Here is a 27,370-nt window from a genome sequence, read left to right on the forward strand (position 1 = left end):
GAGGCAAAGGGCATTTAGAGAACATCAGGAAAGTTTTAGAAGCATTTTCTAGCACGTGGAAAGACAATGAAAAGGTAGAGGGAATGTTAAATAAAACTGAAGGGGCTGGGGAAATTCAGATGCAAAATGAAAATGTGCAAATAAGTGTTTAACAAATTGAAATAACTGCTCAAAAAGTACAACGTGCAGACCACTGGATGCGATTAATAGAACAAAAGTTGAAATTATTTTTAAACGAGAAATTGTACGAAATTAATAACTGTATTTGAGGATAAACATATTTGCCCACCATCGCCAGGGTGGGCAGGGTGCCCATTAATGCAGCACGTCTGTGGCGTGTCACAGGTGTCGGGGGACAATGCGCCGTAATCGTGCTGTGCCGCCCGCTGGGTCCCACTGGGTTAGAAGCCCAGATGAACAAAAAAAGCTAAATTCACCTCACACCGAGGAGAGAGGGGACGCGGGCTGGGGGCAGAAAACCCACCCGCGACGGGCTGGGTGCGGGGGGCGGGCGGGGTCCTCGGCTCGGGCTCGCCCTTACCGCTCACCCGCAATGATGGAAACCATCGCTCACCGGCACCCACCCGGCCCCCCGACCCTCGGGGACCCGACCCCGCATCCCCCGTCCAGCCGAGCCGCTGCCACCCCCGCNNCCTCCCCCCGGCTCGGGGGCCAGGTACACTTGACGTCAGGATGGCTGTCGTCGTTTTGACGTGTAAACACTCATTTCCATTCCGGCTCCGGAGGGTCTGTGAGCCTCGGGCAGCGGCGCCGGCAGGCAGGCAGGCAGGGCTCCCGCTCCGCGCTATCGCGCAGCAACGCGGCGCCGCATCCCGCCCGCATCCCGCCCGCATCCCGCCCGCCTCCCTCCCGCGTCCCGCTGCCATGGCCGGGCGGCGCTGGGCCGGCCGGTGCGCGGCCCTGGCCGTGCTCCTGGCAGCCTGGTCCCTGCCCCGAGGAGGCAGCGCCGGGCGGCTCTTCCTCAACGAGTGGGCAGCGGAGATCCCGGCCGGCCCCGACGCTGCCAGAGCCATCGCGGACGAGCTGGACTACGACCTGGTGGGACAGGTACGGCCGGGCGGGGGAGCGCAGCGCATCCCGCAGGAGGCTCCGCGGCGGGGCTCCTTTCCCATCCCGCGAGGCTCCTTCCCTCCCCTCTCCCTCAAACTTGTGTCCGGCAGCCGCCCTCGGGGCTCCGGGCAGTTTAAAGCTCCCGGTCGCCCACCGCAGCCTCCCAGGGTCCGGGTCCGCCCCTGGCGCCCGGCCAGGGATGTCTCTCTCGGAGGGGACGGGGCAGGGAGACTCTGCTCTTCCTCCGGGGAGCGGGCGGGGACCTCCGGCTCTCCTTGACGGGAGCGGGCAGGGCGCTCCCGTTCTCCTTGGCGGGACTGGGCAGGGTCGGGCGGGAGGTCCGGCTCTCCCTGGAGGGGTCCAGGCAGGACAGCTGGCTCTTCCTCAGGAGACCGGCCGTGCGCCCGCCGTGCCTCAGGGGACCGGGCAGACCGACCCCGCCGTTCCACAGGGGACCGGGCAGGGTGCCGAGCTCTCCCCCGGCAGTTCGGACAGGAGGACGAGAGCACGGGCGGTGTCGGCTGCGACCCCGCGCCGCCTCCGCCCCGCCGGCTCCATCGCCATCGCGGGGCTTCTCTCCAGCCATCCCTCGGGCGCTTTTTTTGGGATGCCGTGACGTCAGCGTTGTCAGGGATGAGTAACCGCCGTGAGGGAGCAGCTTCGTCTCATCTCCCGGCGAGGGTCCTGCGCCGGGCACGGCGTCCCCGAGCGCTGGGACCCTGCTGCCCCCGGCCCGGCCCCGTGGTCGGGGTCGCGATCAGCCCCGCTCCGTGCTAGCGGTGCTGTCCGCCGGCAGCCCCCTCTGGCCGAGCCCCGCGTTAGGGCACGGCGGTGTTCAACGCGCTCCCAAATCCGTAGGTGTGAGCCCACCTGTGTGGGTTTGGTCCTTCTGCCTTTGTAGCCGGTACATTTGTCCCCACAGCTATCAAAGAGCCCGTCCTTAGGAGAGTGGGGTATTCAAAGTCAGCGGGGTGCTCCTGGCTTGCCCGGTGGCTGACTGGATACCGAGCAAGTGAAAATGCTGCTGCGGTGGGTGCCTCTACAACCCAGCCCCGCAGTGAGGTGTCCGAAGCCAAGCAAAGCTTTTCACACCTGTCCAGGTGAAACGCAGGAAAAGCAGATAAAACCGCTGAGCCACCTGCCCACCGAAATGCGGCCTTGCCAAGGTGTGTCCATGAGTGTAGTGGTCATTAGTGCCGGTGCTGTGTAACCTGAGTCCTGTAGTAGTAATGACTGCGCTTGAATAGCCCAAATGAAATTACTCCCCCAGCTTCCTCTAGCAGCACACAAGCTGAGAGAAGCACTTGTTACTGGAAGAGTGCTTCCTTGTTTGGATTAAAATATCTACAGGCTAGTTTCTTGCTCTTTTGTCTTTAAGGCAACTTGAATTCTTTCAGGTTTTGATTATTGGTACTTGCTCACAGTGGGGAAATACTTCCTGATAATTAAAGTGTGCCTGTGTCTTACAGATTGGATCACTGAAAAACCACTACTTATTCAGACATAAGAGTCACCCAAGACGGTCCCGAAGAAGTGCTATTCATATCACTAAGAGACTTTCTGATGATGAGCGGGTAAGTGTTAAACTCATTCTTTTTTAAAATTTTTTTATTCTGTCTCCTTACCGCTAGCTTCGTAAAGAGGTCACAGGCAAGCCTTCCTCATTTTGAAAGTCTAATATATTCAGCCATCCATACTCGTGCTGAATAATACTTAACTATTCTGTCATTCACAGGCAGAGTCTGACCCTCCCTTACCACATATTTTACAAGAGCTTTCCAAATTAAGATTTAAGTTGTGCAGCGCCGGAATTTCAGATGTTGATATGCCACTGAAGAAAATGTGAACAGGGAACCAAGGGGCTGGATTCAAAGTAAAAAATCCATAGATGCACTAAGTTTAATTAGGCCACGACTGTGCAATTACCATGTGAATTAGGTTTGATTTAAAGTGACTGAATATTAACTAAAAAAAAAAAAAAAAGAAGCAGGGATAAAGGGCTGATGTTCTGCTGGATTGGCTTCTGCAACAAGCTAAAATCCCTTCTCAAAGGATCCATCACACATTCCAGACTTGCAGTCTTTTTTTACAATGATCTGCCACTGCAAACAGAGAGCAGGCAAACTGGAGAGAGGTCTAAGGTACCTCTGGTGAAGCAGACCCCTCGTTTGTCCGGCTTTATTTCAGAGAGAAGCATTTCTGTTTGCAACCATAATGAAAAACTGAGGTGCATGACAAATTTAAAGAGCAGACCAGAAAGCTGTCAGCCTCTCTTACAAACTATTTTCTGGGAAATGTCACAACAACAACACTTGATTTTAAGATTGGCATTGTTGCAACAATCATTGTGACAATATGAGCTGTCCAAACCAAGAAGTAACCTAGTTGTCAAAACCAGCAAATTATCATATAAGGACAAATCACTTCAGAATGAGTAATCTTCTATCTGGAGGTTTTAGATGCAAATGTCAGCTAGGAGGAAATATTCTGTGTGGCAAGACAGGGTGTTTGTTTTGCCTGTTTTGTTTCAAAAGTGTACAATCTCATCTATTTCCTTGCAAACAGGAACTGGTCTACCAGTTAAAGTAATAATCCTAACTTGGGGATGTTCAAACGTGCAGATTCAGTCTAAACTAGTTCCAATTTATGCCTAGGTATATGACCACATGTCCTAGATCATCGTAGCACTATGCTCAGGATCAGAGTTTTGGGTGCAGTTTCTCTCATTTTTGGGCTTACTGCACGAAATGAATCTGTTACACGGGGAAGAATGAGAGTGTTCAATGCATCACATTCTAAAATTGCAGCAGAATGGAAGTGATTGTGTTATATTGCTACCAGACATTACTGCATCCTTACATTCTTAGATTCAAAGTGCTGCAGGTGATTTGCTAAATTTACTCCAATTTCCATTTTATTTACCATCCAGTATGCAAATTAATTCCATGAATAAATGAGATGTAATTATGCATTATGTAAGTGTATAAACACAAAGCAATCATGTACCGCTGTGTAGTTACACAGGGACCTTTGCTCTGAAGAGCTGCTCTTGTTCAGCAGCAGCCTACTTAAAAAGATTTGGATTCAACCTTTAAAAAGAGAGAGAAAAGGGAATCCTGTTTTTGTTCGTATAACGCCTTCATGAATTTTACGGTATGTTAAGTGTGAAAGTTGTGGTAAAACTTGGCTCTAATCTGAATATTTATCTGCTTCCTATAGTGTTTGTTGTAAAACAGATAAAGGCTGTGAGTACATTGAAAGGATATAATTATCTGGTTACTTAACTTCTTCTAGTATTTGCACTGGTTTCCAAATCTACTTTCTTGTGAGTAGATTTGAATTGAGAATTTTTTTACTGCTTTATGTGTCAGTGATTGGAGATTTGGCATGGGGCCTTCAGTTTTTGCTGGAGATGGATGGTTGGAACCTCACCCAGCTGAAGAGTGACAAACACTTTGCTTGTTTGCCTGACATATGTGCTTGGGAGTTTCAGCTCCTTTCCCTTCAGTGCACTTGCTCACCATGAAAAGAAATAACAAGCATGGAAGTTGTCAACTGCTAATTACTGTTGGGTGGTGAAGAGGTCAAGCTTTGCTGTGGGCAGGGAAGAGAGATAGAGGTAATTGCTCCAACGTGTGCACAAGTATGTATGGCTTGAGATATCAATAGAGCAGTTTAAAATACCTAAGCTTGCATGGGTATATTCATCTTCTATGACCAAGGTTTGTAGGGGGTTTAGGACTAAATATATAGCAAAGAGAATAGTAAACATGCCTAATGCAGATGCCATTTTAAGGGATTTATATTCTTGTAGTGAATTTTCATTAGGCTTTCATTAGAAAATTGCATTTTAATAAAATCATACTTTTAAATCATAACTTCTGAGTCATTATTATCTCATGTATGGTGATAGATGTCAGGATCATAAAGCTGCTCAATCACAGTAGATAAAAGGAACAGAATCTATTCAGAGCTTGAAAGTAAAAGATTAGATCCAAGGCACCCTCCACATGAGGCTTGTCACAGGATCTTGGCAATCTTGCTGAACCCGAGTTTGCTTTGCCTGCTTGGAATTTGGGATGAAAAGGACCAACCATGTCTGCATCAGAGTGACCATAAAAGGACCAACTAATAATGTTTTATTCCCTTTCCAAAAAGAGCACACAGCACAGAGGGAGGCATCATCATCAGGATTTCATCTGAACTGGGTTCACTAATGCATTCAAGGGCGATACACATTTAAAATACAACCTAGTGCCTTAGAGACTGCTGTGTCTGTGCACAGGGGCTGTCCAACTCATGTGATGCTTTATCAAAGCATGCTGAAACATTTTGGCTTTCGGTTGCCTTAAGTGGAATTATGCCAGTGATGAAGTTAGTCCAACATTCGTAGCTTGCTAATTGACCACTCTTCAAAACACCACTAGGAAGGAGACTTGGAGGTCCAGCTGGTCTGTGAGTAACAGCATAATTATGATTGCTAGACTAAAGCCAGAGATAATCTTTCTTCTTTCGTTCTCACTCCCAATAGAGAATGAATAAAAGATAAGTAGGAGAAAGAAGCAGGCTGTGGTTTTCCTTGTTTCAGTAAGCACCATTGCTTAGATGACCTTCTGGCCATACTACATGGTTTTATTTGCTGTAAAAACCTTCCTTGTGTCATTCACAGGAGTTCCTTGTTAACTTGTACTTAATAACTTTCTGTGAATTGATTCTACAGTATTGTGATTTCTCAAAGTTCTCTTCCCTAAATCTCACTGGACTACAGTTTAAATAATCCTCTTCTCTGTACTGAATGTTGCTCATTTTGCTTTAGGCATCAAAATCTCTCTGTGTGATGAAAGCCCTTATACTCCAGGTTAAGAGAGTCCCAAATTGAAGAGGTTCATTTGTGATATTTTTACAAATAATCGCAGGTGTCATGGGCAGAGCAGCAGTATGAAAAAAAGCGAACTAAGCGTGCCGCCGTGAGAGACTCAGCAGAAAGCCTTTTCAATGACCCTATGTGGAATCAGCAGTGGTATCTGGTAAGAATTTGTTGCCCTGTGGAACGAGGGAAGGTGGTTGTGCCATCAGCTGCATTTTTTTGCAGTATCAGAGGGATTGCACCAAGGGGAATAAACGAAGAGTCCCTTTCCTTAGTGTATGCTGTAAAAATGAGTGATCTCTGTGCACAACAGAGGCAGCTTTCTCTCTTCTGTGGAATGTCACTTCTACAAAGATTCTAGATGCCAATTCAGCTGCTATTTAGAATGGGGGAGGGGGATGATATCACAAATTGTTAACAGCTAAAAACCACTTAAATGATAATTTTCAAATATTCAAAGTTTTTTGTGTAAGAAGACCATTACCTTATCTGAAGCTGGTCATCTATTTCTTCATTAAAATTGGTAGTGCAGAATACATACACCAGATCTGCATCTGCATGTATGTGACGAGCACCTTCAGCCATATGGACTATGATTTATATATTAGAGGGTCTCTAAAGATCACTCACATGCTCAAAACCTCAAGGAAAAAAAAAATCCTGAGCTCCACAATTTCTGTCTGCATGTGTCAAATGAGAAATACAGTCAATCATTTAGATTTTACATGGTTTCTTCCAAAAGCCTGTGTTTCCATTGTGCACCTAGCTGTACCTTCAGTCTAGGATTCATTGCTTCCACTCAGAATAGGGATGGGATTAAAGGTGGGTATAACAAATCAGAAAGAAAGGTCAAGCACAAATGGGGCCCGAGTGGCTGGAAATACTTTTCCTCAGTTCATCTCAGACAAATCATACCAAACTCTAGACTGCTTCCCTTCTTTTGAGCTAGGGAAGATGAATTATGAACCACATAGCATAAAATATTTCCATGAAAACTCCTGCAGACTTATTTTGAACAGAAAAAATTATTGTTATCTGTAAGAATTTAGCTTTTCTTTGATCCAGAATGTCTGTTTGCTTTCTTGCCTGTATCCAAAAAAGCAGGACATTTCCTGATGTCTATATTAGACAAATACACAAACACACACATGATTCATAAAAGCAGTCAGGGGAAAAAAACATGTCAATGTTCTGCTCTCCAGGAGATTTAGTTCCTTTTCCCACCTATTTATGGTTTTCACTACTTTTCCCTCTAGTTTTCACACATGAGAAACAAAAACATACTGCTTAGCCTTGTTCAATGAACATTGAATTTTTCTGATTAAATGCGTGTTAGACATTTTCTTCCAAAATATGTTCTTTGCTTTGTAGTGAATAACTGACTATTACCTTATTTTTATGATTTGATGGCAACAGTTTTAGCTCTATCCTGTGTACCTTCACACATCACCAGGAAAAAAATATTATTTGATGGATAAAAGAGAACAAAGCTTGAAATCTCAAATAATTTCCTGAATGGAAGTAGTCAGATAGAGATAGCAAAATATAAAGAAATTTCATCCCCATAACAAATTTATTTTCCTAGACCTTGTATTTTATGCAGTATTTATTTGGAAACAAAGACATACAGAAAACCTGCCATCAGCTAATGTAATTGTACACAGAGAAACAGAAAGAACATGCTTCTTTTTACATCTCTGCTTTTATGGGGGTTGTAAGCACGTTTTCTAAATTAGATGTATGTACTGCTCCTTTAGTATTTGAGGGGGAAAATGACCCATTTAAGAGATACTCTTCAAAAAACTTGCTGCAGAAGAGAAAGGTATCCATGATTCATACTTCCAGCTGATTTACCACAGGAACAGCAATGAGGGTAGTAAAGAGAAAATTGTGATTCAACACAGTTGTTCCCAACCAAACAACTACCTTAATTGTTTTACCCATTAATTATTTTGCTCTGGCTAACTTTAATGACCAAGGAGAAAATACATTTGGAGGGAATCCAGCTCACTGCACTGCGGGCACTGTCTTGGCTCCTCATCAAATGGAAAGAACAAACATTCCCAGGTCTGATTATTAACCCAGTGTTCCAAGGTCCATCAGTGCATCCCCACCACTCCTTTTGCTTTCTGCTGCCTGATTACCAAAAATACAAGATGTTTTCTATTCAGAAGTGGTCTTCAGGGATATTCAAGCGATGGGGTAAATTTTTCAGTCCCACAAGTATTTGATTAAATTAATTTTTGTTTTGTTTTTGCAAAATTTGAACGAAATACACAAGTTCTGGCTGAGATTGTTTAAAGCATCTTTAGAATATGACTGTTTGGTATAAATGGATAAAATGCTGGTATATCTGAATCCATTCTGTCCCACAGCAAGACACAAGAATTACTCCATCCCTGCCCAAACTGGATCTCCATGTTATTCCTGTGTGGCAGAAAGGATTCACCGGCAAGGGAGTTGTCATCACAGTCCTAGACGATGGATTGGAGTGGAATCACACTGACATCTATGCTAACTATGTAAGTTTGAGCATTAGAATGCTATGGAATAGATTAACCAGTTGTAAATTTGATAAGCAGACACTCTTCCCCAGCTCATTGTCTGTTCCGCAAGTCAGCTCCTGCAGTAGAGAGACTGAAATATTTGCCTTAGGCATGATTTGGAACCTGGTCTGTGTCACAGGAAGCTGAATGTCACTTAGCAATGGTAGAGGGGCAGATATTTTGTTGTTTTGTTTTTCCTTCAGTAGACTTAGTTCCCAGACACATTTTTATGTAGCAGTTTAATGCTAAATTATTAAAGCTCCATGAAAAAGTTATGGAATTGTTAATGGCCAGCAAATTCTACCAACTTGATTGCTGCCAGTATGAGTAAATAAATAGACTCTACAACCCATTTTGTTAGCAATTTAGAAATGCCTTTTCTAGCTGTCTGAATTAATTCTGCTTCAAAAAAAAAATTTTTTTTTTTTTTTTTTTTTTTTTTTTTTTTTTTTTTTTTTTTTTTTTTTTTGTTTTTTTTTTTTTTTTTTTTTTTTTTTTTGCATGTAGGACCCAAAGGCAAGTTATGATTTCAATGACAATGATCCTGATCCCTTTCCTAGATATGACCCAACGAATGAAAACAAGTGAGTAGCTTCACAGCTGTCTGAAGAGAACAAAGCATCAAAGTGTTAGTTTGTGTGTTAGAAGATACAAGTGGAGAAATTTCTCTGTGGGTGTCCTGTGGCAATTATTTTATAAGAGGAAGAATTTGTGTAACAGAATCACTGCATGGTTGAGCTTGGAAGGGGCTTCTGAAGGGCATCTGCTCAAGCAGGGAGCTCTAGAGCCTGCTGCCCAGGATGACCAGGATGGCTTTGGAAAACTTCCAAAGAGGGAGAGGCCACAACCTCCCTGGGCAACCTGTGGCAGTGCTCAGTTGCCCTCAATGTAAAGAATCACTATTGGATGTTCAGAAGGAGCCTCCTGTGTTCAACTTTGCAGGAGCATTTTCACATTGAGGTAAACACGGGGATAAAACTCCCAGATGAAGAACTTCATAATTGTAATCTCCCTGTGATGTCCTGAATTTTCTCATGTCGCGTGTAAGGTGCTGAGGTATTTCTGCAAGGTGAAAGGAATAATGTATTCTTGTGTCTCTGTGTGTTTCTGGAATGATAGCTCCCAAAGTATATTTTTACTTCAATTCCTGCTTTGCTCTGGGAATTTAAAAAAAATTAAAAAAAAGGTCTCTTGATGAGTCTGTCAGACCTGGGCAAATCCATCATAGTCCAATTATGGATTTTGTCCATAAGAAAGAGAATAGGAGGGGCCTCCTCAGAAGCTGGTACGCAAAACAGTCAATTTCTTAAACAAATTAGAATGCCACTACTCAGTACAGATAGCAAGAAACTGATGCATTGGTTCCCTGTTTCCTATCAGACAATACAGTAGGATTCACAACATAAATCACTGTGTGAGGGAAAAAAAGAAAGATCAGTCTGAGGATAATATATCCATGGATAAGACATTTGAAAAATGGCATTTCTACTTTGTTACAGTGTTGTTTTAGAGAAAGAAGACATTATCCTCTTGTTATGATGTCATTATCTCTTAAATCTACCTGTATTGTCTCTAATCTTTATTAATAAGTAAATGGAATTCAGCCCAGAAGCATTGAAGCATGTCACTGAATAACAATCTGCAGCATTACATAATGCAATGCTCTTACCTTGAGACTTTTATAGGAAGGCTTTCTGTAGTGAGGAATTAGAATCATCCATGGAAAAAGAAAATAATTGGATAGAAAATATTTTGTTACAAGAAAAAACAGGGACATTTTAAAGGCTCACTTTCTGAAATCCTAAATAAATGCAGTCATTTAGAAAGTAAGTATCTAAACGTGTGATCAAAAAATATTTGTATCATGTTTCTGTCTGAAGACAGCCTCTTAGCCCCATAATTTTATGCCACTTTTTCACTGCACTAAAATACTGATATCTGCAGTAAGATTAAAGAAAACGTTTATCATCTCATGGAAACGTTCCTTTGAGCTAAAAGTAGGTAAAATTATATTTAATGAAGCTTTGGAGAAATAACTATTTTTGTGTTGTGTAGATACAACTCAAAAGCTCTTCAATAATTGCATTGCATTAATTGAAAGGAAGAATTTGAACAAATCAAGGTCCTTGATGAGTCTTTCTGAACAATACAACAAAGCTGTTACCGTGTGTTCTTTGTTCTTGCCGTATTTATTCAGGCATGGGACACGGTGTGCAGGGGAAATTGCCATGCAAGCCAACAACAGAAAATGCGGAGTTGGAGTAGCCTACAACTCCAGGGTTGGAGGTAAGGAAACAAAAATAATTAGATTTCTAATATGAATGGAAACAAGACAAATGCTGAGAGCTGCCAGATACCATTAATCTGAAAACTGAATGATTGGTCATTCTCGGAAAGCATTTATTTTGCAGTATTATAAGTTTCAAAATCCTGTCTAAAAACCGTGCTGAGTGACACCCATACATGACAGGATTTCTTTAATGAAGTCTGCAATTTGGTTACGAATAGATAGATAGGTAGATAGATAGAATATGTAACAACAGCATAGATAGAATATGTAACAACAGCAATAGTATAGGTGAAGATGATGATGATTATGATGACAGTAATAAAACTAGTAATCACAATGTTAAGAATATTAACAAAAATTAATAATATTAACAACAACAACAACAATAATAGCAACAACTTATACCTTACCTAGAGTTAAGACAGTATCTTTTAAGGAATGAAGGACTAATTACTTATTACTGTTTATCCAGGGAAGGAGAGGGATTGAGTAGAGTGAAAGTAGGAGTACACAAAACTATACCCATCAATATTTGCAGCATATTGTTTCCATTTACACAACCACATTCAAAAGATCATGTCAGTCAAGTCATGCAAACTGCTGTCCTTTTTGTTTCAACACCTTCCTTCTCGACTGTCACCACAAGTTAAACTTGAAAACAAGTAAAGTCTTTCTTGCCCATCAATCAATATCGTACTTTTGTTTCTTAATCTTGTTAGTTGTTTATGAAGTAATCATGGTGCAAGTATCAGTTGCAAATGGTTATTTAGCTCAGAGGAAGTTATTTGTACAGTCCTTCTTTTTCCATTATTCCCTCTTTTTCCTTTTAAATGACGGGTGGCAATTGACACCCATAACTGTCATTCCCACCATTTCAGCGTGGTGTTTTGACGGCTCCCAGTTACTCCACTGAGCTGTCATGGATGTCAGCTTTGCAGGTTGCCATTGCCATAATGCATTATGCTGTCATGATCTGTTTAAATAAAATATCTCACTCATAACATGAAGACGTCAGATTTTCAAAGGAAGGCAAAATGGATGAAGCTGCAAAGATGTCTGAACTCCCACTGTGCCCATATTTTAAGGCTCTTGCATCTACAGAGGAGGTTCTTCCACAGCTATTTGCATATGATCCGTGCTCATTTGCAAATGCAAACTACAGATCTATGTGGGATGATTTATCTGGAAAAGGGAAATAACAGTAGGGAAAGCAGTCCAGCAATCCATATTATCCAGCAAGCAGCATACACTTGGGTGGGGGAGGAGGAAGAATGGAAAAGTTGAAAGAAATTGTAGGCTGTTAGTTGTGACCAGACTGATTAACACCCAGACAGGGGTGTAAGAAAAATATGTTCAAAGAGCAGTGGAAGATAAGAGAAGTCTTCAAAAGACTCAGATAAATTTGGAGTGGCTAAATGCTGGAAGCTTTTTCAATGATCCCAGTTCTACAGGATTCATTTCTCCAGAGGCTGTTTTTTGTCTTTTTTTTCTTTTAAATCCATGAAATGACACATTGCACACTTCTACTTGACATTAGTTCAGGATGACTTCCTTAAGTGGCTGTTTGCTTGTAGCAGTTGCCATATTGGACAAATCCAGTGGTCCACAGCCAGTGCCTTCTCTTTGATAGTCAGCAATATCTGCTTCAGGGAAAGAAACCCTGACAATGTGGAATACCTTGCTCTCCAACATTCAGCATCACATTTTGGTTTAACTTTGCCTTGAGGGGTAAAACAAAACATTCCATTGATATTTTTGTTGTTTGTTTTCTGTGAAAGTACTGAGTTTAACAATCCTGAGTGTTCCCTCCAGTCACATCAAATGCCTGGCCCTATTCTGCAACATTGACTGGCCTCTCCAGCACTTTGTGGCTGTGAGTACCATGGGCTTCCCTGTGCACTGTGTGAAGAAAAAATACTCTTCATGCCAGTTTTCAAAGTGACACCTTTCAGTGCCCTTTAACATTCACCTCTTGGTCTTTGTAGAGCTGAGAAATGTGTATCGATCACCTCTGGTATAAATCAGGGTATGTGTATTTTTGTGCATACCTGACTGTACCACTGTGTTATGATATTTCCATGGTGCTGCCATGGAAATTAAATTATTAAGAAGCTCCATTTTACAAAGGACTGGGCTGAGAGTTCATGCACCGTGATGTTTTGCTAAAAATAGCCCTTCTGCCAGGCAGACACATATATGTGTGTCTGAAATTACCTTGGGCTTTGTCTGTTTTTGATTTTGCGGGACTGATGATGGGAGCAAGAATAGAAAAGAGTTTATGCAAGAGGATGTAATTGGAATCTGCTTACGGGAATATCACTGCAGTCATCAAATCCCTGAGTTGACTTGAGCAATCAGGATTTCTGACGATCAGGAAGGCAAGGCAGTGATTTTTTTCCTTGAGCTGTTTTTATCAGTGTGGAGTCATTGTTCTTGGGGGTTTTTCAGTTTTTATTTTGTTTTGTTTTGGTTTTTTTTCTCCCTTATTACATTATTTATCTGCAGACTTGTCTGTCTTTTTCTGTGGGAAGAATGTGCACATTATTCCTCACATTCCCACTATCTCATTATATGTTGCAAGCTCTCACCTGCGGCTTGCAATCGCTTTCAGATGGGCAGATCTTTGCTGGCATGAGAGAATCTGGAAATTCTGAGCCAACAGAAAAAAAAAAGAGTAATGAAACCATTCTCAGTTTAAGACAAGCCTGGGTAAGTGGTGTTTTTAGTACCTGAGGCACAGGATATACCTCGGTGCTTTTCCCAGCTTTGTGAGTGATAGCGGAGCAGCTGTGGTAGAGCGGATTAACTCCTTTGTCTGATTTTAGCACTAATGAATATGAAATAATAAAGCTCAGCTTTATCTCGGAGGTATTAGGAGTATTAAGGGGTCAGCCATTCAGGAAAATAATTATGCTTGCAGTCTTTTTTTCCTCTGCTTGATAGGATAAAAAAAAAGAACAAGACACTGAGCTGCAAGGGTAAGGTGGGAGGTTTTTTGTTGTTGGGTATCTTTGGGTATTTTTTTTTTTTTTTAATAGAATGACTACATTTTGCCTGTTGTGCTTTGGAAAAATCCCCGTTTTATGAAAAATACTAGAAAATGAGTAGTCATAATTCACCAGCTGCCAGCAATGGTGCAGCTGCTGTAGTACTAACCTGCCAAATCCAAGGGAACCCAGACATTTTTATTGCTTGTAAACACAGGCTGAATCCTAACTGAGGTGACTCTTCTATTGCTGCTGTTGCTGTAAGAGCCATGCCACAGTGGGAATTTTGCCAGATTTCTCCTTTTTCTGCTGTCCTCCAGCATTGGACAGTAGTAGCAGCCCCCCTGCAGAGCTGTGGCTTTGCATAGCAAAGGATCCAGTGCAGATGAACCACTGCCTGCACCTGAATTTTAAGTACCACTGAGTTCAGGCTTGCACTGAAGGAGATTAGATCATGCAGCTCCTAATAAATTGTTAATGACTAGATATCTCTGCATTGCTCACAGCAGAAAAAAATGTGGCAGTAGAAAAACAGTGAGGGTTTTTTTTTTTCCTTTTTCTGTGATGGAGATTGAAGAACTGGTGAAATTGCAGTGTCACAGAGACAGCAAAACCTTTAATGACTGTTAGGAACAAGTGCTTTGGTCAGAACACTCAGAACTACATCTTTGAACTAAAACTCTTAGAACTCTTACAGATAAAAGTAATGTTGGTAAAACCTATTTAATTTCAGTGGCATTTTAGCAGTTTGAGAAGTCTTTGTTGCAGATCTAAGAGAGAAGAAGGAGGAAGAAAGAGAATGCAATAAATAAAAAAAAAAGGAACACTAAGCAAGACTTCTTCTTTGGTCTCTGTAGAAGGAGAGAAAAGAATAAATAGGAGGCTAAAGAGATTTTAAGGTTTTTTTTATATTATTTTTGTAGAGGAACACTGAGCTTTGCATATAAAGTCTATTTGTACTGTTTTACACTGACAGGAGATTTCTTTAGTACTTTTTACCTGAGCAGTAGTCAGCTGAGGTTGCAGTAGTTATGGCTTAATTTTACTGGAAACATTAAAAACAGTTAACTAAGACAAGGAGGAGGGAACAGAAAGTAAATCCAGTCTGCTTCTCTTTTTTTCCCCTGTGAAGGTATACGAATGCTGGATGGAATAGTCACCGATGCTATTGAGGCCAGTTCAATTGGTTTCAATCCAGAACATGTGGATATTTACAGTGCAAGCTGGGGCCCCAATGATGATGGCAAAACTGTGGAGGGACCTGGGAGACTGGCCCAGAAGGCTTTTGAGTACGGGATAAACCAGGTATGGTACTTCAGGGAAATATAAAGCAAAAAAATTTGGCAGAGAAGAGAATTTTAGAATGGTTGATACCAGAGAAAAAATGAAAATGGTTTGTGCTGTCTTTGCTCAAATACATTTGAATGGGCACAATGTATTTTAATAGTACAGGTGAGAGAAATTTCCAGCCAGAAAGGACTTTGAGGAAACACCATCAGGGCTTTCTAAACTGGTTTTTAGTTGCTAGTCTCCATGGATAAGCTTTTTTTTTTACATCTTAATTTTGCTGCCTTGGTCTCACCCTACACCCACCCTTCTCTGCTGCTGGTTTTACACTGAACAGTAATTGGATTTCTGCACTGAAAGCCCATAAAATTTGATACAAAATTTCTGCTTCATGAATATTTTGCTGTGTGAAATAGTGATGCATTTTAGCACCCTGTGGATGAGCTTGTATTGTGCTAATTGCATTAATTTATAAATTGGTGCATGTCACAATCCAATTAAAATGGAAATAGTACAAATGCATGATGAGGAATACTGGGAGCAATATTTTTACGGGTTTCCTTTTTTCATGTTACGCTCCTTGGATCTGTTGGGTGATAAATAGGGTGGAAACTGAGAGCTGCCATGAATTTATTAGTAAACTATTCTAGCTCTTGCCAGTGAGGTGAAAAGATATCTAAAGATGGACAGGTACAATAAAGAGAGGAAGACTGAATCATAGAGGGGAGAAGAGAGAAATAGCTTGAAGGACAAAGAAACAGAAAATTTAGGATAAAGGTCAATTAACATCAGTAGGCAGAAGCAGAAAAAGAGAGAACAATTTAAATGCTGACAGCTGAAAAAGACAATATGAGGGAATAATGGAGACAGAGGAGAGAGCTTGTAACAGGTTATATGCCTATTGGTAGGTAGCAAGAGCAGAGGGAGAATTAAAGGTGAAAATTAGGCAACAAATATTAATTTGTCTTACTCTGAAAAGGCAGGGTCTTTGGTGGAGGATATATCTTTTTCTGTAGCTTGTTTTATTTCTAATGGGGAACAAATTTACCCGTTTGTCTCTCAGGATTCAAGGATTCCTTTTGCAAAGGTCTGTTTGGTCTCCATTCTGCTTAGAGTCAGCCAGTGCTGGGATTGACAACAGCTCTAATCCCTGGATCCTTCACTGCTGCTCAGGTGAAGCACCTGAGCACAGCCTTAACCTGAAGAACCAAGGAATAGTTGCCATCACACTAAGTAGAATCAGAGCAGGTGCTGGGATATACCAGTGCTTTTCTGGACTGCAGCCTTTGCTCTCAAAGATACTATATGATTTTTGTAGTTGATGTGGCTTGTCTTTCCAAATTTAAAACCTGTATCACAGAGTACATCTTATTTCTCTTTGCTTTTCATGTTTTAAGTGCTGCAAATATGTTATCATTTGCATAAATAACTTCAAATCTCACCTGAGTGGAATGATAAAAAAAAAAATTGTATTCCAACTGCTGTGGAATATTAAATGTGCCTATATTAATAATGAACAACACATACAATTTTGCTTGTCACATGAAACATATTCTTTTCTGCTGAAGAACGAGTAGAGCTTAAGAATGCACAGTGATGCATGTTTCCTCTGTGATAGCTGTGATGTTTTACATGGCTATACCTGGAGGCTGGTGGTGCTGACCCACAGATCTGTGAGAGAAGGGAGGGTTTCCAGTGTGTCCATCACTAATACTCCTAACCCATACCTCTGTGAGCACAGGAAAGGAAAATTAAATAACGCCTGATAAACTTGACGATTTTTTTTTTAAAGGCTTTTTTTTTTTTCTAGATATAGTGAGGATCAAACAGCAACATGTGGAAAAATTTACTTATTGAACACAGACTGTTTTTAACTTGAAAACCTGAGGAAATCTGCTGTATCAGGAACACTAAACCTAGGCCAGTGAGTCTAAGAGTTGTGCTGTGGGGTGAGCAGTAGGGTATCACAAACAGCTGGTTTATTCTGTCTCTGTGTTCTACAGTGCTTATGGAAATTGCTCCTCTCCTATGTTTGCTATATTAGGCTTTTGGGGGAAAGGAGTTGTTAAGGATACATTGTGCCATCTGAAATCTCTTTGATAATAAAGTTCATTTCCTTTTATTTATTTTATTTTTTTTTTCCCTAGGGACGAAATGGGAAAGGCTCCATTTTCGTGTGGGCTTCAGGGAACGGAGGTCGTCAGGGTGATAACTGTGACTGTGATGGTTACACTGATAGCATCTACACCATTTCCATTAGCAGTGCTTCTCAGCAAGGGCTTTCTCCCTGGTATGCAGAGAAGTGCTCTTCAACTCTGGCCACAGCATACAGCAGCGGGGACTATACTGACCAAAGAATTGTAAGTTGCTTTTACCAGTTTCAGAACAAATAGAAAGGTATGATATATGCAAATAATAAACAAAACCTTCTAAATGCTTGGTTTTGAGTGCCTGCTTTGTGTTATGTGCTTAGTGCTTTTGTCTGAAAATGTAAGGGAATTGTAATCCAAAAAGGGATTGTATTCTTCTATTCCTCTACCTTAAAGCAATGGTTAAACAAAATCATTGTGTCAATGCAGTTAAATAAACCTGCTGAATTTGTCTGCTGTTTGTGAGCACTGTTTGTGCATGAAAGTGGTCTCTGCATGCCTTGATATGGCACTATTATTCACAAAGGGCAAATGAAGAGAGATTGAGAGTAAAAAGAAAACCTGTGATGTCAGGGCCACTGTTATACCTTGTCTTACATTTTTGAAGACACGAGACAGCAGCGACAGTGCCTCCAAACCCTCCAAACTCGGCAAGCAGGCATACCAGTCTGTGTGCCTTCCTTAATTGTGCTGAAGAAAATTGCCGTGGCACAATAATGCTGAAATACCTGTAATTTCTGCCCAGCCCTAGTGGATGCTAATTTTACAACACACTGCACTGATGGGGATTAAAAGAGCGTCATTCCAAGTTAGCCTGGAGATCAGTCCTTACTCTGTGGCTTCTCTTTATAGTCGAGATTTAGATAAATGGGCTGATGAGTTTGGTGTTTATTCATTACAAATTATAGTTCTTCTGCTGAAGAGGGAGCAGAACACCAATGCTAATCCTATGAGTAATTTCCTAGTAAGCAGTAATTTTGAATGTTCTAGGCCCAACACAATGATCTGTTTTCATGAATCACCAGTAAGCCTGAAACACTTATTGTGAAACCTTTAGACTAAAATAAGATATTCAGAGTGGGAGTATTTTGTTCCAACAAAAAACGTTTTGATACTAAAATTATAGTTGAAGTAAAAAGAGTGGATTGAAATATGAACAGATTTAAAAACTCATCACTTTTTTTGCTGGTGAGGAGTGTATTAATACGCACCAAGTAAGGGGCACATAGTTACATTTGTAAGTATGGATACAACAGTATTTACAACTGTTTATTTATGCTTTTTTGGCTTTTTCTTTGTTTTTTATTTTATTGTTTTGTTTTGTTTTCTTTTCTTTTCTTCTTTTTTTTTATTTTTAATTTTCTGTCAGACAAGTGTTGATCTTCACAATGAATGTACAGAAACTCACACAGGGACCTCTGCATCTGCACCTCTGGCAGCAGGAATTTTTGCTCTGGCACTGGAAGCAAAGTAAGATGTCACACCACAACCTTTGAAACTTCTTTCCCTCACTACCTTCCCCAAAATGCCTGCTTTAAGAGGCACTACCTCATACTGCAGCTCCACTTTTTGTCAGACTTGCTCAGGCTGATGACCAAAAATAAGCAGCTACTTGCCCCAACTCCTTCCTAGAAAAGCAGGACCAATGTGAATAAATCATGATGACTGAGGAATATTTTGTGGGTTGGCAACAGCATTTACTGATTTATGGTTAGATGCACCTAAAAGTGAGTGTGCACAGGGATTCAGGAGAATGTGATTTGAAGACAATAAGCTGCAGGAGTTTAAGCTAAGCCTCAACCAATTTGCAGAAGAATTTCTGCCAGTGATGAGGCATAAAAGAGAGGGTGCCCAAGTTTGTCTGTCAGAGCAGGCAGGGAGCAGCCAGGTTTGGATCCTGTGGGGCAGGTAGTCAGAATTTAGGCCTTGGAGAAGCTAAGAAAGGGCAGGGCAATGACTTTTTTTCCACAGAAAACACTTTAGGCAGTAGTGCATAGGTTCAATGCTTGTATCTTGTAGATTCAGCTCCATTTTCTACTGCACACCCCTTTGGTGACAGGAGCCTATATTAAATATTAGATATTAAAAATTAGATCTTTTAAAGGGTAGACTGCATCACAGACAGAATCAAATACAGAGGTTCTAAAAAGATGGGTGGGAAATTCTAGTACCGCTAGCTAACTAAAAATGCCTGAATTGTTTTGGAGGATTGGACTTTATTCTTGCTGGATACCTGTTCTTCATGGACACAGAAATCTTGTCTGCCCAGAAGTATTGTGAGGATAAGTGCAAAATGCTGTGTGTTATAAAACAGTGGGATGCCGTATGCATTCAAAGCACGTTCTGTTTCAGTTTAATAATTGATAGAAAAATGACAGATAGCCCTGAAACAACTAACCAGGAACATTTCCCAAACAGCCCAGATCTAACGTGGAGGGATATGCAGCACTTGGTAGTGTGGACTTCAGAATATGATCCACTGGCTGGAAATCCAGGATGGAAAAAAAATGGAGCAGGACTGATGGTCAACAGCCGGTTTGGGTTTGGGCTACTCAACGCCAATGCCTTGGTGGATTTAGCTGATCCCAAGAGATGGAAAAGTGTACCAGAAAAGAGAGAGTGTATTGTCAAAGACAAGAGCTTTGAACCCAGGTAAGGATTTGCATTACCAGTTACCAAGCTGGTGCCTATTGTAATAAAGCCTGAAGAATCATATTCTTCACAGATTGCTCTGAAGAGGAATAAGGGACTTCTTTTTATTCATTTAGTTCTGCCAGACTGTATTCCCCAGAGGCAGGCAAGCAGCTTTGCTTCCTGGTTTGTTTTTTTTTAGTGTAAGACTGATGGAAATTACTATCATGAAGCCTTAACAAAGACTAAGATTATTATGTCTGCTTGTGCAGACAGTGTATAAAAGAATGATACTGTGAGGCTGAGCCCAATCAGCAAGGCTGTGAATTTTTAGAAAACCATCAGAAGACAGATAAAAAGATACTGATGTCTCACAAAGATTTTTTAAAAATAAAAGTGTCTGTAACGGGTCTAAGCAATTCTTCTCCTGTGACAGGCTTGTGTATGTTGTAATCAAGGTGATATATTGAACTTTAGTAATGTCTGCAGCATTTCTCTTACAAAACACAAGTGTGTCAAAGGCTCACTGAAAAGTCTTATGATCCACGTGCCAACAGCACAGCGAGCCTGAACAGAGAGATTAATTATCATTAGTCATTGAGCTGGTTAATCAATAAGGATATCTAGACTCTTTTTTTCTCTACATGTTCACATACGGATTTTTATCCAGAAAAAATTATCTATTTCAAAGGCTGAAATTATACCATATGAATGCAACAAAGGTCTGTCTGCAGAAACATATTGAAGTGTTTTGGAGAGTCACTGCTTGGCAGTCTTATTATTTATGCTATTTCACTATCAAATTGTTTTTATGGACACTGTCTGTTTCACAGAATGTTGACCCACTACTGATGTATGCCACACTTGCTCTTTATGTATTTTTATTGCAGTCCTGCATGTTACATTATGAAAACAAAGATCCCATGATACTGAGCTTAGAATTATTTATGTGGAGATTTAGATACCCATTCTATTTGGAAGTAATGGGAACTGTGCAGAGAAAGCTGTGCAGTCTCTCTCTGCACAGATCATGAACAGCAGGCATTACCTTTTTTTATTGAGCTGGCATTGACTCTTCCTTTCTCATCTTTCTGAAATGGCTGTTAAACATGCCATTCATGACCCAGAATCAAGAGTTCCTGTGGGTAATAAAAAAAACTACTTTAATTTTGACAGATTATTAAGAGCAAATGAAGAAGTCATTATTGAAATTCCCACAAAAGCCTGCGAGGGTCAAGAGAACTCCATTGCATCTCTGGAGCACGTGCAGCTCGAGGCAACGATTGAGTATTCCCGTAGAGGTGATCTGCATGTCACTCTGGTTTCTCCATCAGGTACAGGAGGCAAAGACACATTTAATTTGTGTTGTTGTAGTGTGTAACATTTACTTCATGAAAAAAATAAAAATGTGGTTTTCTGTGGTTAAAGAGAGCTAAATATATCATTGGACAAGTCCAATGAGGATAAAGCATCCAGGGAGCTATAGAGACGCCTCTTCAACCTTCACCTGTTCTGGGTTCTTTTTGTGAAAAGGGGTTTGAAAATCATCCTTCAGAAAATGAAGGCACAGAACATTTTCACAGAGAGAACTGGACCTAGGAAACCTCAGGGCTCCTGGCAGACAATGGATTATAGATCAATAATTCTTATCAGACTTCCTGTGATTTAGCAGACTAATGGAAAACTGAGGATATCTGATTCCTTAGGTTTCATTTCATGCATCTCCCCATTGGGGTGTTTAAAAAAACAAGTCTTTCTGTTAGATACCTTAGTACAACTGTACTAAATGAGCTAGAATATGTCAAGCTATCTTGACAGTGTCCTGAAACAACATAATAAGACCTAAAAAATTTATATATATTATAAACAACTAAGAGTAAAGTCTGTTAGATCAACTGGTATTAAAAGGAAAAAAAAAAGACAAGCTTTCACATATGAATTTAAATATCAGGCTGATCTAATTTTTCTGTTTCTAGGTAGCAATCATCAAGTACTGCTGCCTCCACTGCACTATCATTTTGCTTTCATGGTTAAATTGTTTTTCCTTTGTTTCTTGCTGCTTTTTTACTTTCTTGCAAAGCATTAGTAGCAAATGTATGTCATTCCTTTTCTATATTCATGGTGTTACCTTTAAATATATTTATAAATTGTGACAAGGCTCCTTGGGACTTCACTGCTCCTTATTATGTAAATATTGCTCCCTTGCATTTTTTCTTGTACGTAAACAAGCCAAACAAATCTCCTTCTGTGCAGTAGAACGTCTTTTGCTGCAGAAATTCTTTGTTAGTTGCAGCATTTTTGTAATAATAACAATGCAAATGTATTTTTTTACCCTGTTGGAGGATCAGGCTGTGACAATATATCTCCACTCACCAAAAAAAACTCTGAACCAGTGACGAAATCATGATTGTGGTTTCATTATACTGCATGAGTTTTACCTTCAAAATTTCCATTTCAGGAGTTTCTTGAACAGCTCATAGGTGGGAAAGATTGGCTGTGCCTAGCATCTTCTCCTTATGCTTATTTTATGTGCATTCACTACCTTTTCATGCCAGAGATAGAACACTGAACAAGATGTACCTTCTTGGTGTGACCTAACAGCTTGTGCACTCCTAAGCACGGCTGTAAAAATAATTACAGGAGCCACTGCTAAAGGAGGCACTGCTGAGCAGTGTGTTTTCCAGGTCACCTCTGCTCTAGGTGCTGTGCAAGCTGACAAGTATGAAAAGCAGGAACAGGAGGTGCACGGACAATCAGAGTGTTGATCTTGCACCCACACAGGGACCAGCACTGTCTTACTGGCTGAGAGAGAGAGGGACAAGTCTCCCAATGGCTTCAAGAACTGGGACTTCATGTCTGTCCACACCTGGGGGGAAAATCCAGCAGGCACCTGGATTTTAAGAATTACTGATATGGTGAGTATGCCTGTATGCTAACTGGCTGTGTTTGGGAGCTAGCACAGATTAAATGCTCACTCATCACTACAAAGCATGTTGAGTAATGAGCCTGCTCATTAAGCAAGCCAAATGAGAGGTTATTTAAGATATCCAGCTGGGTTAAGGACTAAAGAAAAAAGGTAGGGTCAGATTTTCTTGTTCTTTACCTACAGGCAAAGCACCATTCTTGTTCCACTGGCCTGTACCTGTGAAAAAAATTTCATGCCTGTTTTTTTTCAGATGCACGTCACCAACATTAATCACTTGATGAAGTTTTCTTTGATTCTTGGATTGAAACATGAAATAAAAGGAACATATGGTCAACTGGAAATTCTTTTTTGCAGAAAACAGCACAGCATGGATCTAGTCTTCTCTTGGTCCATGTGCATAGTTTTCATTAACTGAGAACCTTTTGAATTAATGATTTTTGGAGGATCTCAGGGACTTATTCTCATGTATACATTTCCCTAATTTCTTGCTGAGAGTATCTAGTGCTGAACAACATTTAAGGATTAAAGCTAAGTAGTCTATAGATACGAAATAAATCAGTTTACTAAAGCCACCTGGGGATATGGATTGCAGCAGCAAGACACCAGAATTAAGCTGCTTGGTGGGCAACTGAAAAATAATTTCCTTCAAAGAGAGAGTGATCAAGCTCACTCATCTCATTGAAGTTGTCTGTTAATAAGCTTGTCCTTAGGGGTCAGGTCTTGCCAAAAACTGAAAGCTTCCTGTTAGCCACTGAGCTTTCAGCCCCTATTGGCCTCAAATTGTAAACAGGAGGGTTTTGCCAAGAGCTGAGCAGCTGGACAAGGTACCAGGAGTAAATATTACTATCAGCAGTGTAGTGTTAATGCTGCTTATAGATAGCCCCATGGTTACAGATATCCTGCTCTTTGAATGCATTTTTGTGGAACAAAGGTAAGAAGAGCATTTTGTTTGTAAATTAGCTCTCATTTCAAGTGAGAACTTCCTGAGACTTACAATAAAGCAAGATTTTTGTCCTCAAGGCGTAATACACTCTTTCCTCACCTTGTTTTTTCTTTACTTGTCTCTTCCACATTCTAATTCCACTACTACTTCTACTGCCACCAAAATTTATAAATAAACATTTGCTGTTTGCTTCCACACACTGTGTTTCAGATTGCTGTTATACACCACATAATAGCAAAGAATTTCATTTCACATTATCAATTCCAATGGTAACTTTTATAAGGAAGTTACCAAGGAATGGCCTAGTGAACAAGTTCTAATAATGCAAAATACTACTTCAGTAACTTCTAGCATTCTGTGTTATGACAAAATTCTGTTGATGCTTACATGATGAATTAATAATTATGTTACATCAAAATGTGGATATTTTGAGTGTGTAAGCTATTGTATTAAATCCCACACTCTAATATACTCTGTCTCTACTACATCTGGGGTTTTTATGCTTATGAATCATACTCTTTAGGTAGGTATTTAAAGCCTGATAATTTGCTTTGGTCGCTTCTGTGTACTTTGCATTCAAGTGTCTATTTTGCTCTTCTGTGTCCTGAGAGCCTATTCTGATGTCACGCTTGTTTTTCAGTCCAGGCGAATACAAAATGAGGGGAGGATTGTAAACTGGAAATTGATTTTGCATGGCACTGCTACCCAGCCTGAACACATGAAGCAGCCACGTGTGTATACATCCTACAATGCTGTGCAGAATGACAGAAGAGGAGTGGAGAAGATGACGGATCTTGTAGAGGTAGAGTTATATAACATTTATTACTTATGTGCTTTTTAGTTTATAAGAAAATGTTGGGGATTTTTTTTGTTTGTTTATTTTGGGGGGTTTTTTTGTGTGTGTGTGTGGTTTTTTTTTTTTTTTCTAGTAAGAAGACACATTTTTATTCTGTATTCATTTCATCTAACTCCTTATTTGTTTTGAGTGTATATCATAATTTTGCCCATGTCAACAACTGATATTTTTATTAGTCTCTCTGTTTCAAATTGCAAAATCTAAGGGGTTTAAGATGATAACAGGAAATTGCTCCTAAAGCAAGGAACTCTGTGGCTAATGCAGTTGAGTGGTGGAAGGAGGGAGGAAGACACCTCTGACAGACACAATAAATTTATATAATTCTACTGAGAACACATGTCACATTCTCAAGGAACTTTGCCGGCTGGAGTGTTTCCAGTGAGTTTGCAAGGAATTTCAGGAACAAAGGGCTTGACAAAAGTCAGGGACTCGCCGATTCAAAAGGTTTGGCTCAGTGGACCTGTTGCTGCCAGATGTTTTAGCACCCCCTGTTTACCCTACAGATAACAGTGCTCTAAAAATATGACAAGGCAGGGTGACCCTGGGTTTCAGGATGCACAGGATGGTAGTAATGCACATTTTCATAGTGCTTGATTGCGTCAACAGCATCAGAAAATAATCTCATCACATCCAATTGTCTCCCCATTAAGTAATTAGGACATCCATAAAGCACAGATAGTTTAACCTTCCTCAGACAGGTTATGAAAGGTGGGTGTGATAATGGCCTCTAAATCCATTACATAAATGTCCCCAGGTCTGGCAGCCAAGGGCAAGAAAACAAATGGGAAGAAAGTAAAAGTGGATTCAGCAGGGGCTGTAGGAGAAAATGGGTGGACGTAGTAAGAATTACATGAAGACAAAATGAGTGTTCAGTTAGAAATACAGCTCTAGGTTGAATGAGGAAGCTCTGCAGGCATATACTAGTGTTGATATAAGATCACGCCTCTCACCAACTGCTCTGTGAACCTATAATGAGTCTTCCAAGGGCTCCTAGGAAGGTGTTATGACCACCCATTAGCCATACTTCACTGTCTTTTTCTCAGGTAGAGATCATCTACAGAGAAGGTTTTGTGGAAACACTGGTTCCATCCTTTCCCTGAGAATGCAAGGCACAATCAGAACTGCCACCACCACTGCATATATGTTTCCTTCATTTAGAGTGCTGTGTCTTGTGACATAACCAGAATTATCTCTTAAGACTGGGACAAATACTGGTATAAAATGAGGTGTTGTCTCCTTCCAGTGTGGAATCTGAATTTATAAATACCTATATTGTAGGAGGATTTGATATCTTATACAGTGTAGTCCTATCAAAAGCTTGTTTTGGTTGACAATGGTCTGCTTGTTTCCTAGATGCCCAAGTCGTTCCTGAATGAAAAAAAATAACATTTTCCCACGCTTAGGTGGAGACTACCAACCAGAGCAAGCCTTAATCCAGTCAGTCTTTCATTGGCACCTGACCTTTTTTCATGCTAATCTGTATTCTAGGACCATACCACACTGGAGAGCCTGAGTGAAAAACCCAAGGCCACAAAAGACACCGGCAGCAGCAGTGACAAAGCAGAAGATAAAATCCCATCAGAAGCCATGCTGCATTTACTGCAAAGTGCTTTTAGCAGACAGATGGATCAGAAGCAGCTGCCGAAGAAGACCGCAAGCGAGAAGTTAAACATTCCATACGAACACTTCTATCAAGCCCTCAAAAAATTGAACAAGCCCTCCCAGTTAAGAGGCTCAGAAGAAAGTCTGTACAGTGACTACGTTGATCTTTTTTACAATGCCAAACCTTACAAGCATAGAGATGATAGACTGCTGCAAGCGTTGGTTGATATCATAAATGAAGGAAATTAACTGTAGGGTATGGCACTGAGTTGGAAATATTCGTTCTCCCCACCTGTAGTTTTTTTTCCCAAAGTCTGTGTATGCTCTAGTTGTGTGATTGCTGCTTTGATTGCTTCATATTTAATACAAATATCAAGGAAGGGAAAAAACGGGTGCGAGGGGATAAGACAGCAAAATTACACTTTTTAGTATTATCCTTTTTCAAAATCTTTCTTCAGAGTAGATTTGCCCCCTCAGGCATAAAATGCAATAGTACTCCCCTGAAAACCCTAATACTCTATTTTAAACAATTTTCACATTACTTATTCTTCCACCCTCTTCACTTAAGCATGCAGTAGGATTCAAAACCTGAATTACCAAGCAGTTTTGAACCAAACTGCCAAAGCTATGGGGATATATTCTCATCCATGGATTTGTCATGAATATTGCAGTCTTTGTTATACTTGTCATTTATTCCGATTTAATACTTGCAGCCAGTACTGCTTCCGTCCATAGGTGTTTTGTTCCTTCTCCAAACAATGCTCCCTTGCCCTTCTCTTCTCCTGTAGAGGAACATCTGGGAGGCTGGGGTTGGACTGGGGCATCAGTGAACACTGATGAAGTTATTCACAATCTAGACTACAGACAGAAACATGCTAATAAAAGAGAACCCCCACTGAGGCATCCCAGACCATGGGATGGAATTCTCTCCGGCAGACTTGGAACTTACCCAAGTGAAGTGCCTGAATTCTGAGCCTGGTCTTTCTAGGCCCTACGTGTTTAACGAGGACAGGGTCTCACTTCAGAGCACTTGGCTTTCTTTTCACCAGTTATGAGTCACCTGATGGAGTACTGATCTATTTGTGTCAAATACATGAGCTTTGGGCTCCAACCTCCTACCTGTGGAGCCTCAGTCTGGTCTCAAAATTAGTACAAAGCTGCCTTCTGAGATGCCTACATCTGCAAGTAGCCAGGCCAAGTGGAGCAGTGAGCCT

At 40.8% G+C, this 27,370-nt stretch overlaps 1 protein-coding gene across 1 annotated transcript; it reads left to right on the forward strand.

The window, feature by feature from the left end:
- Positions 1 to 751: 751 nt before the first annotated feature.
- PCSK1 (proprotein convertase subtilisin/kexin type 1) lies at positions 752 to 26,484 on the forward strand. The gene is made up of 14 exons (XM_041464572.1): positions 752 to 1,068; positions 2,541 to 2,645; positions 5,988 to 6,098; positions 8,314 to 8,460; positions 8,992 to 9,068; positions 10,682 to 10,770; positions 14,894 to 15,066; positions 17,196 to 17,408; positions 18,568 to 18,668; positions 19,617 to 19,850; positions 21,006 to 21,163; positions 22,611 to 22,744; positions 24,339 to 24,500; positions 26,043 to 26,484. Exons 1-14 carry the CDS (start codon positions 886 to 888, stop codon positions 26,403 to 26,405), a joined length of 2,250 nt encoding a protein of 749 aa, XP_041320506.1. The 5' UTR covers positions 752 to 885; the 3' UTR covers positions 26,406 to 26,484.
- The last annotated feature ends 886 nt before the right edge of the window (positions 26,485 to 27,370 follow it).

This window comes from Pyrgilauda ruficollis, unplaced genomic scaffold (genome assembly GCF_017590135.1).
Source record: "Pyrgilauda ruficollis isolate IOZ18807 unplaced genomic scaffold, ASM1759013v1 scaffold180, whole genome shotgun sequence".
NCBI classification, from domain to species: Eukaryota; Metazoa; Chordata; class Aves; order Passeriformes; family Passeridae; genus Pyrgilauda; species Pyrgilauda ruficollis.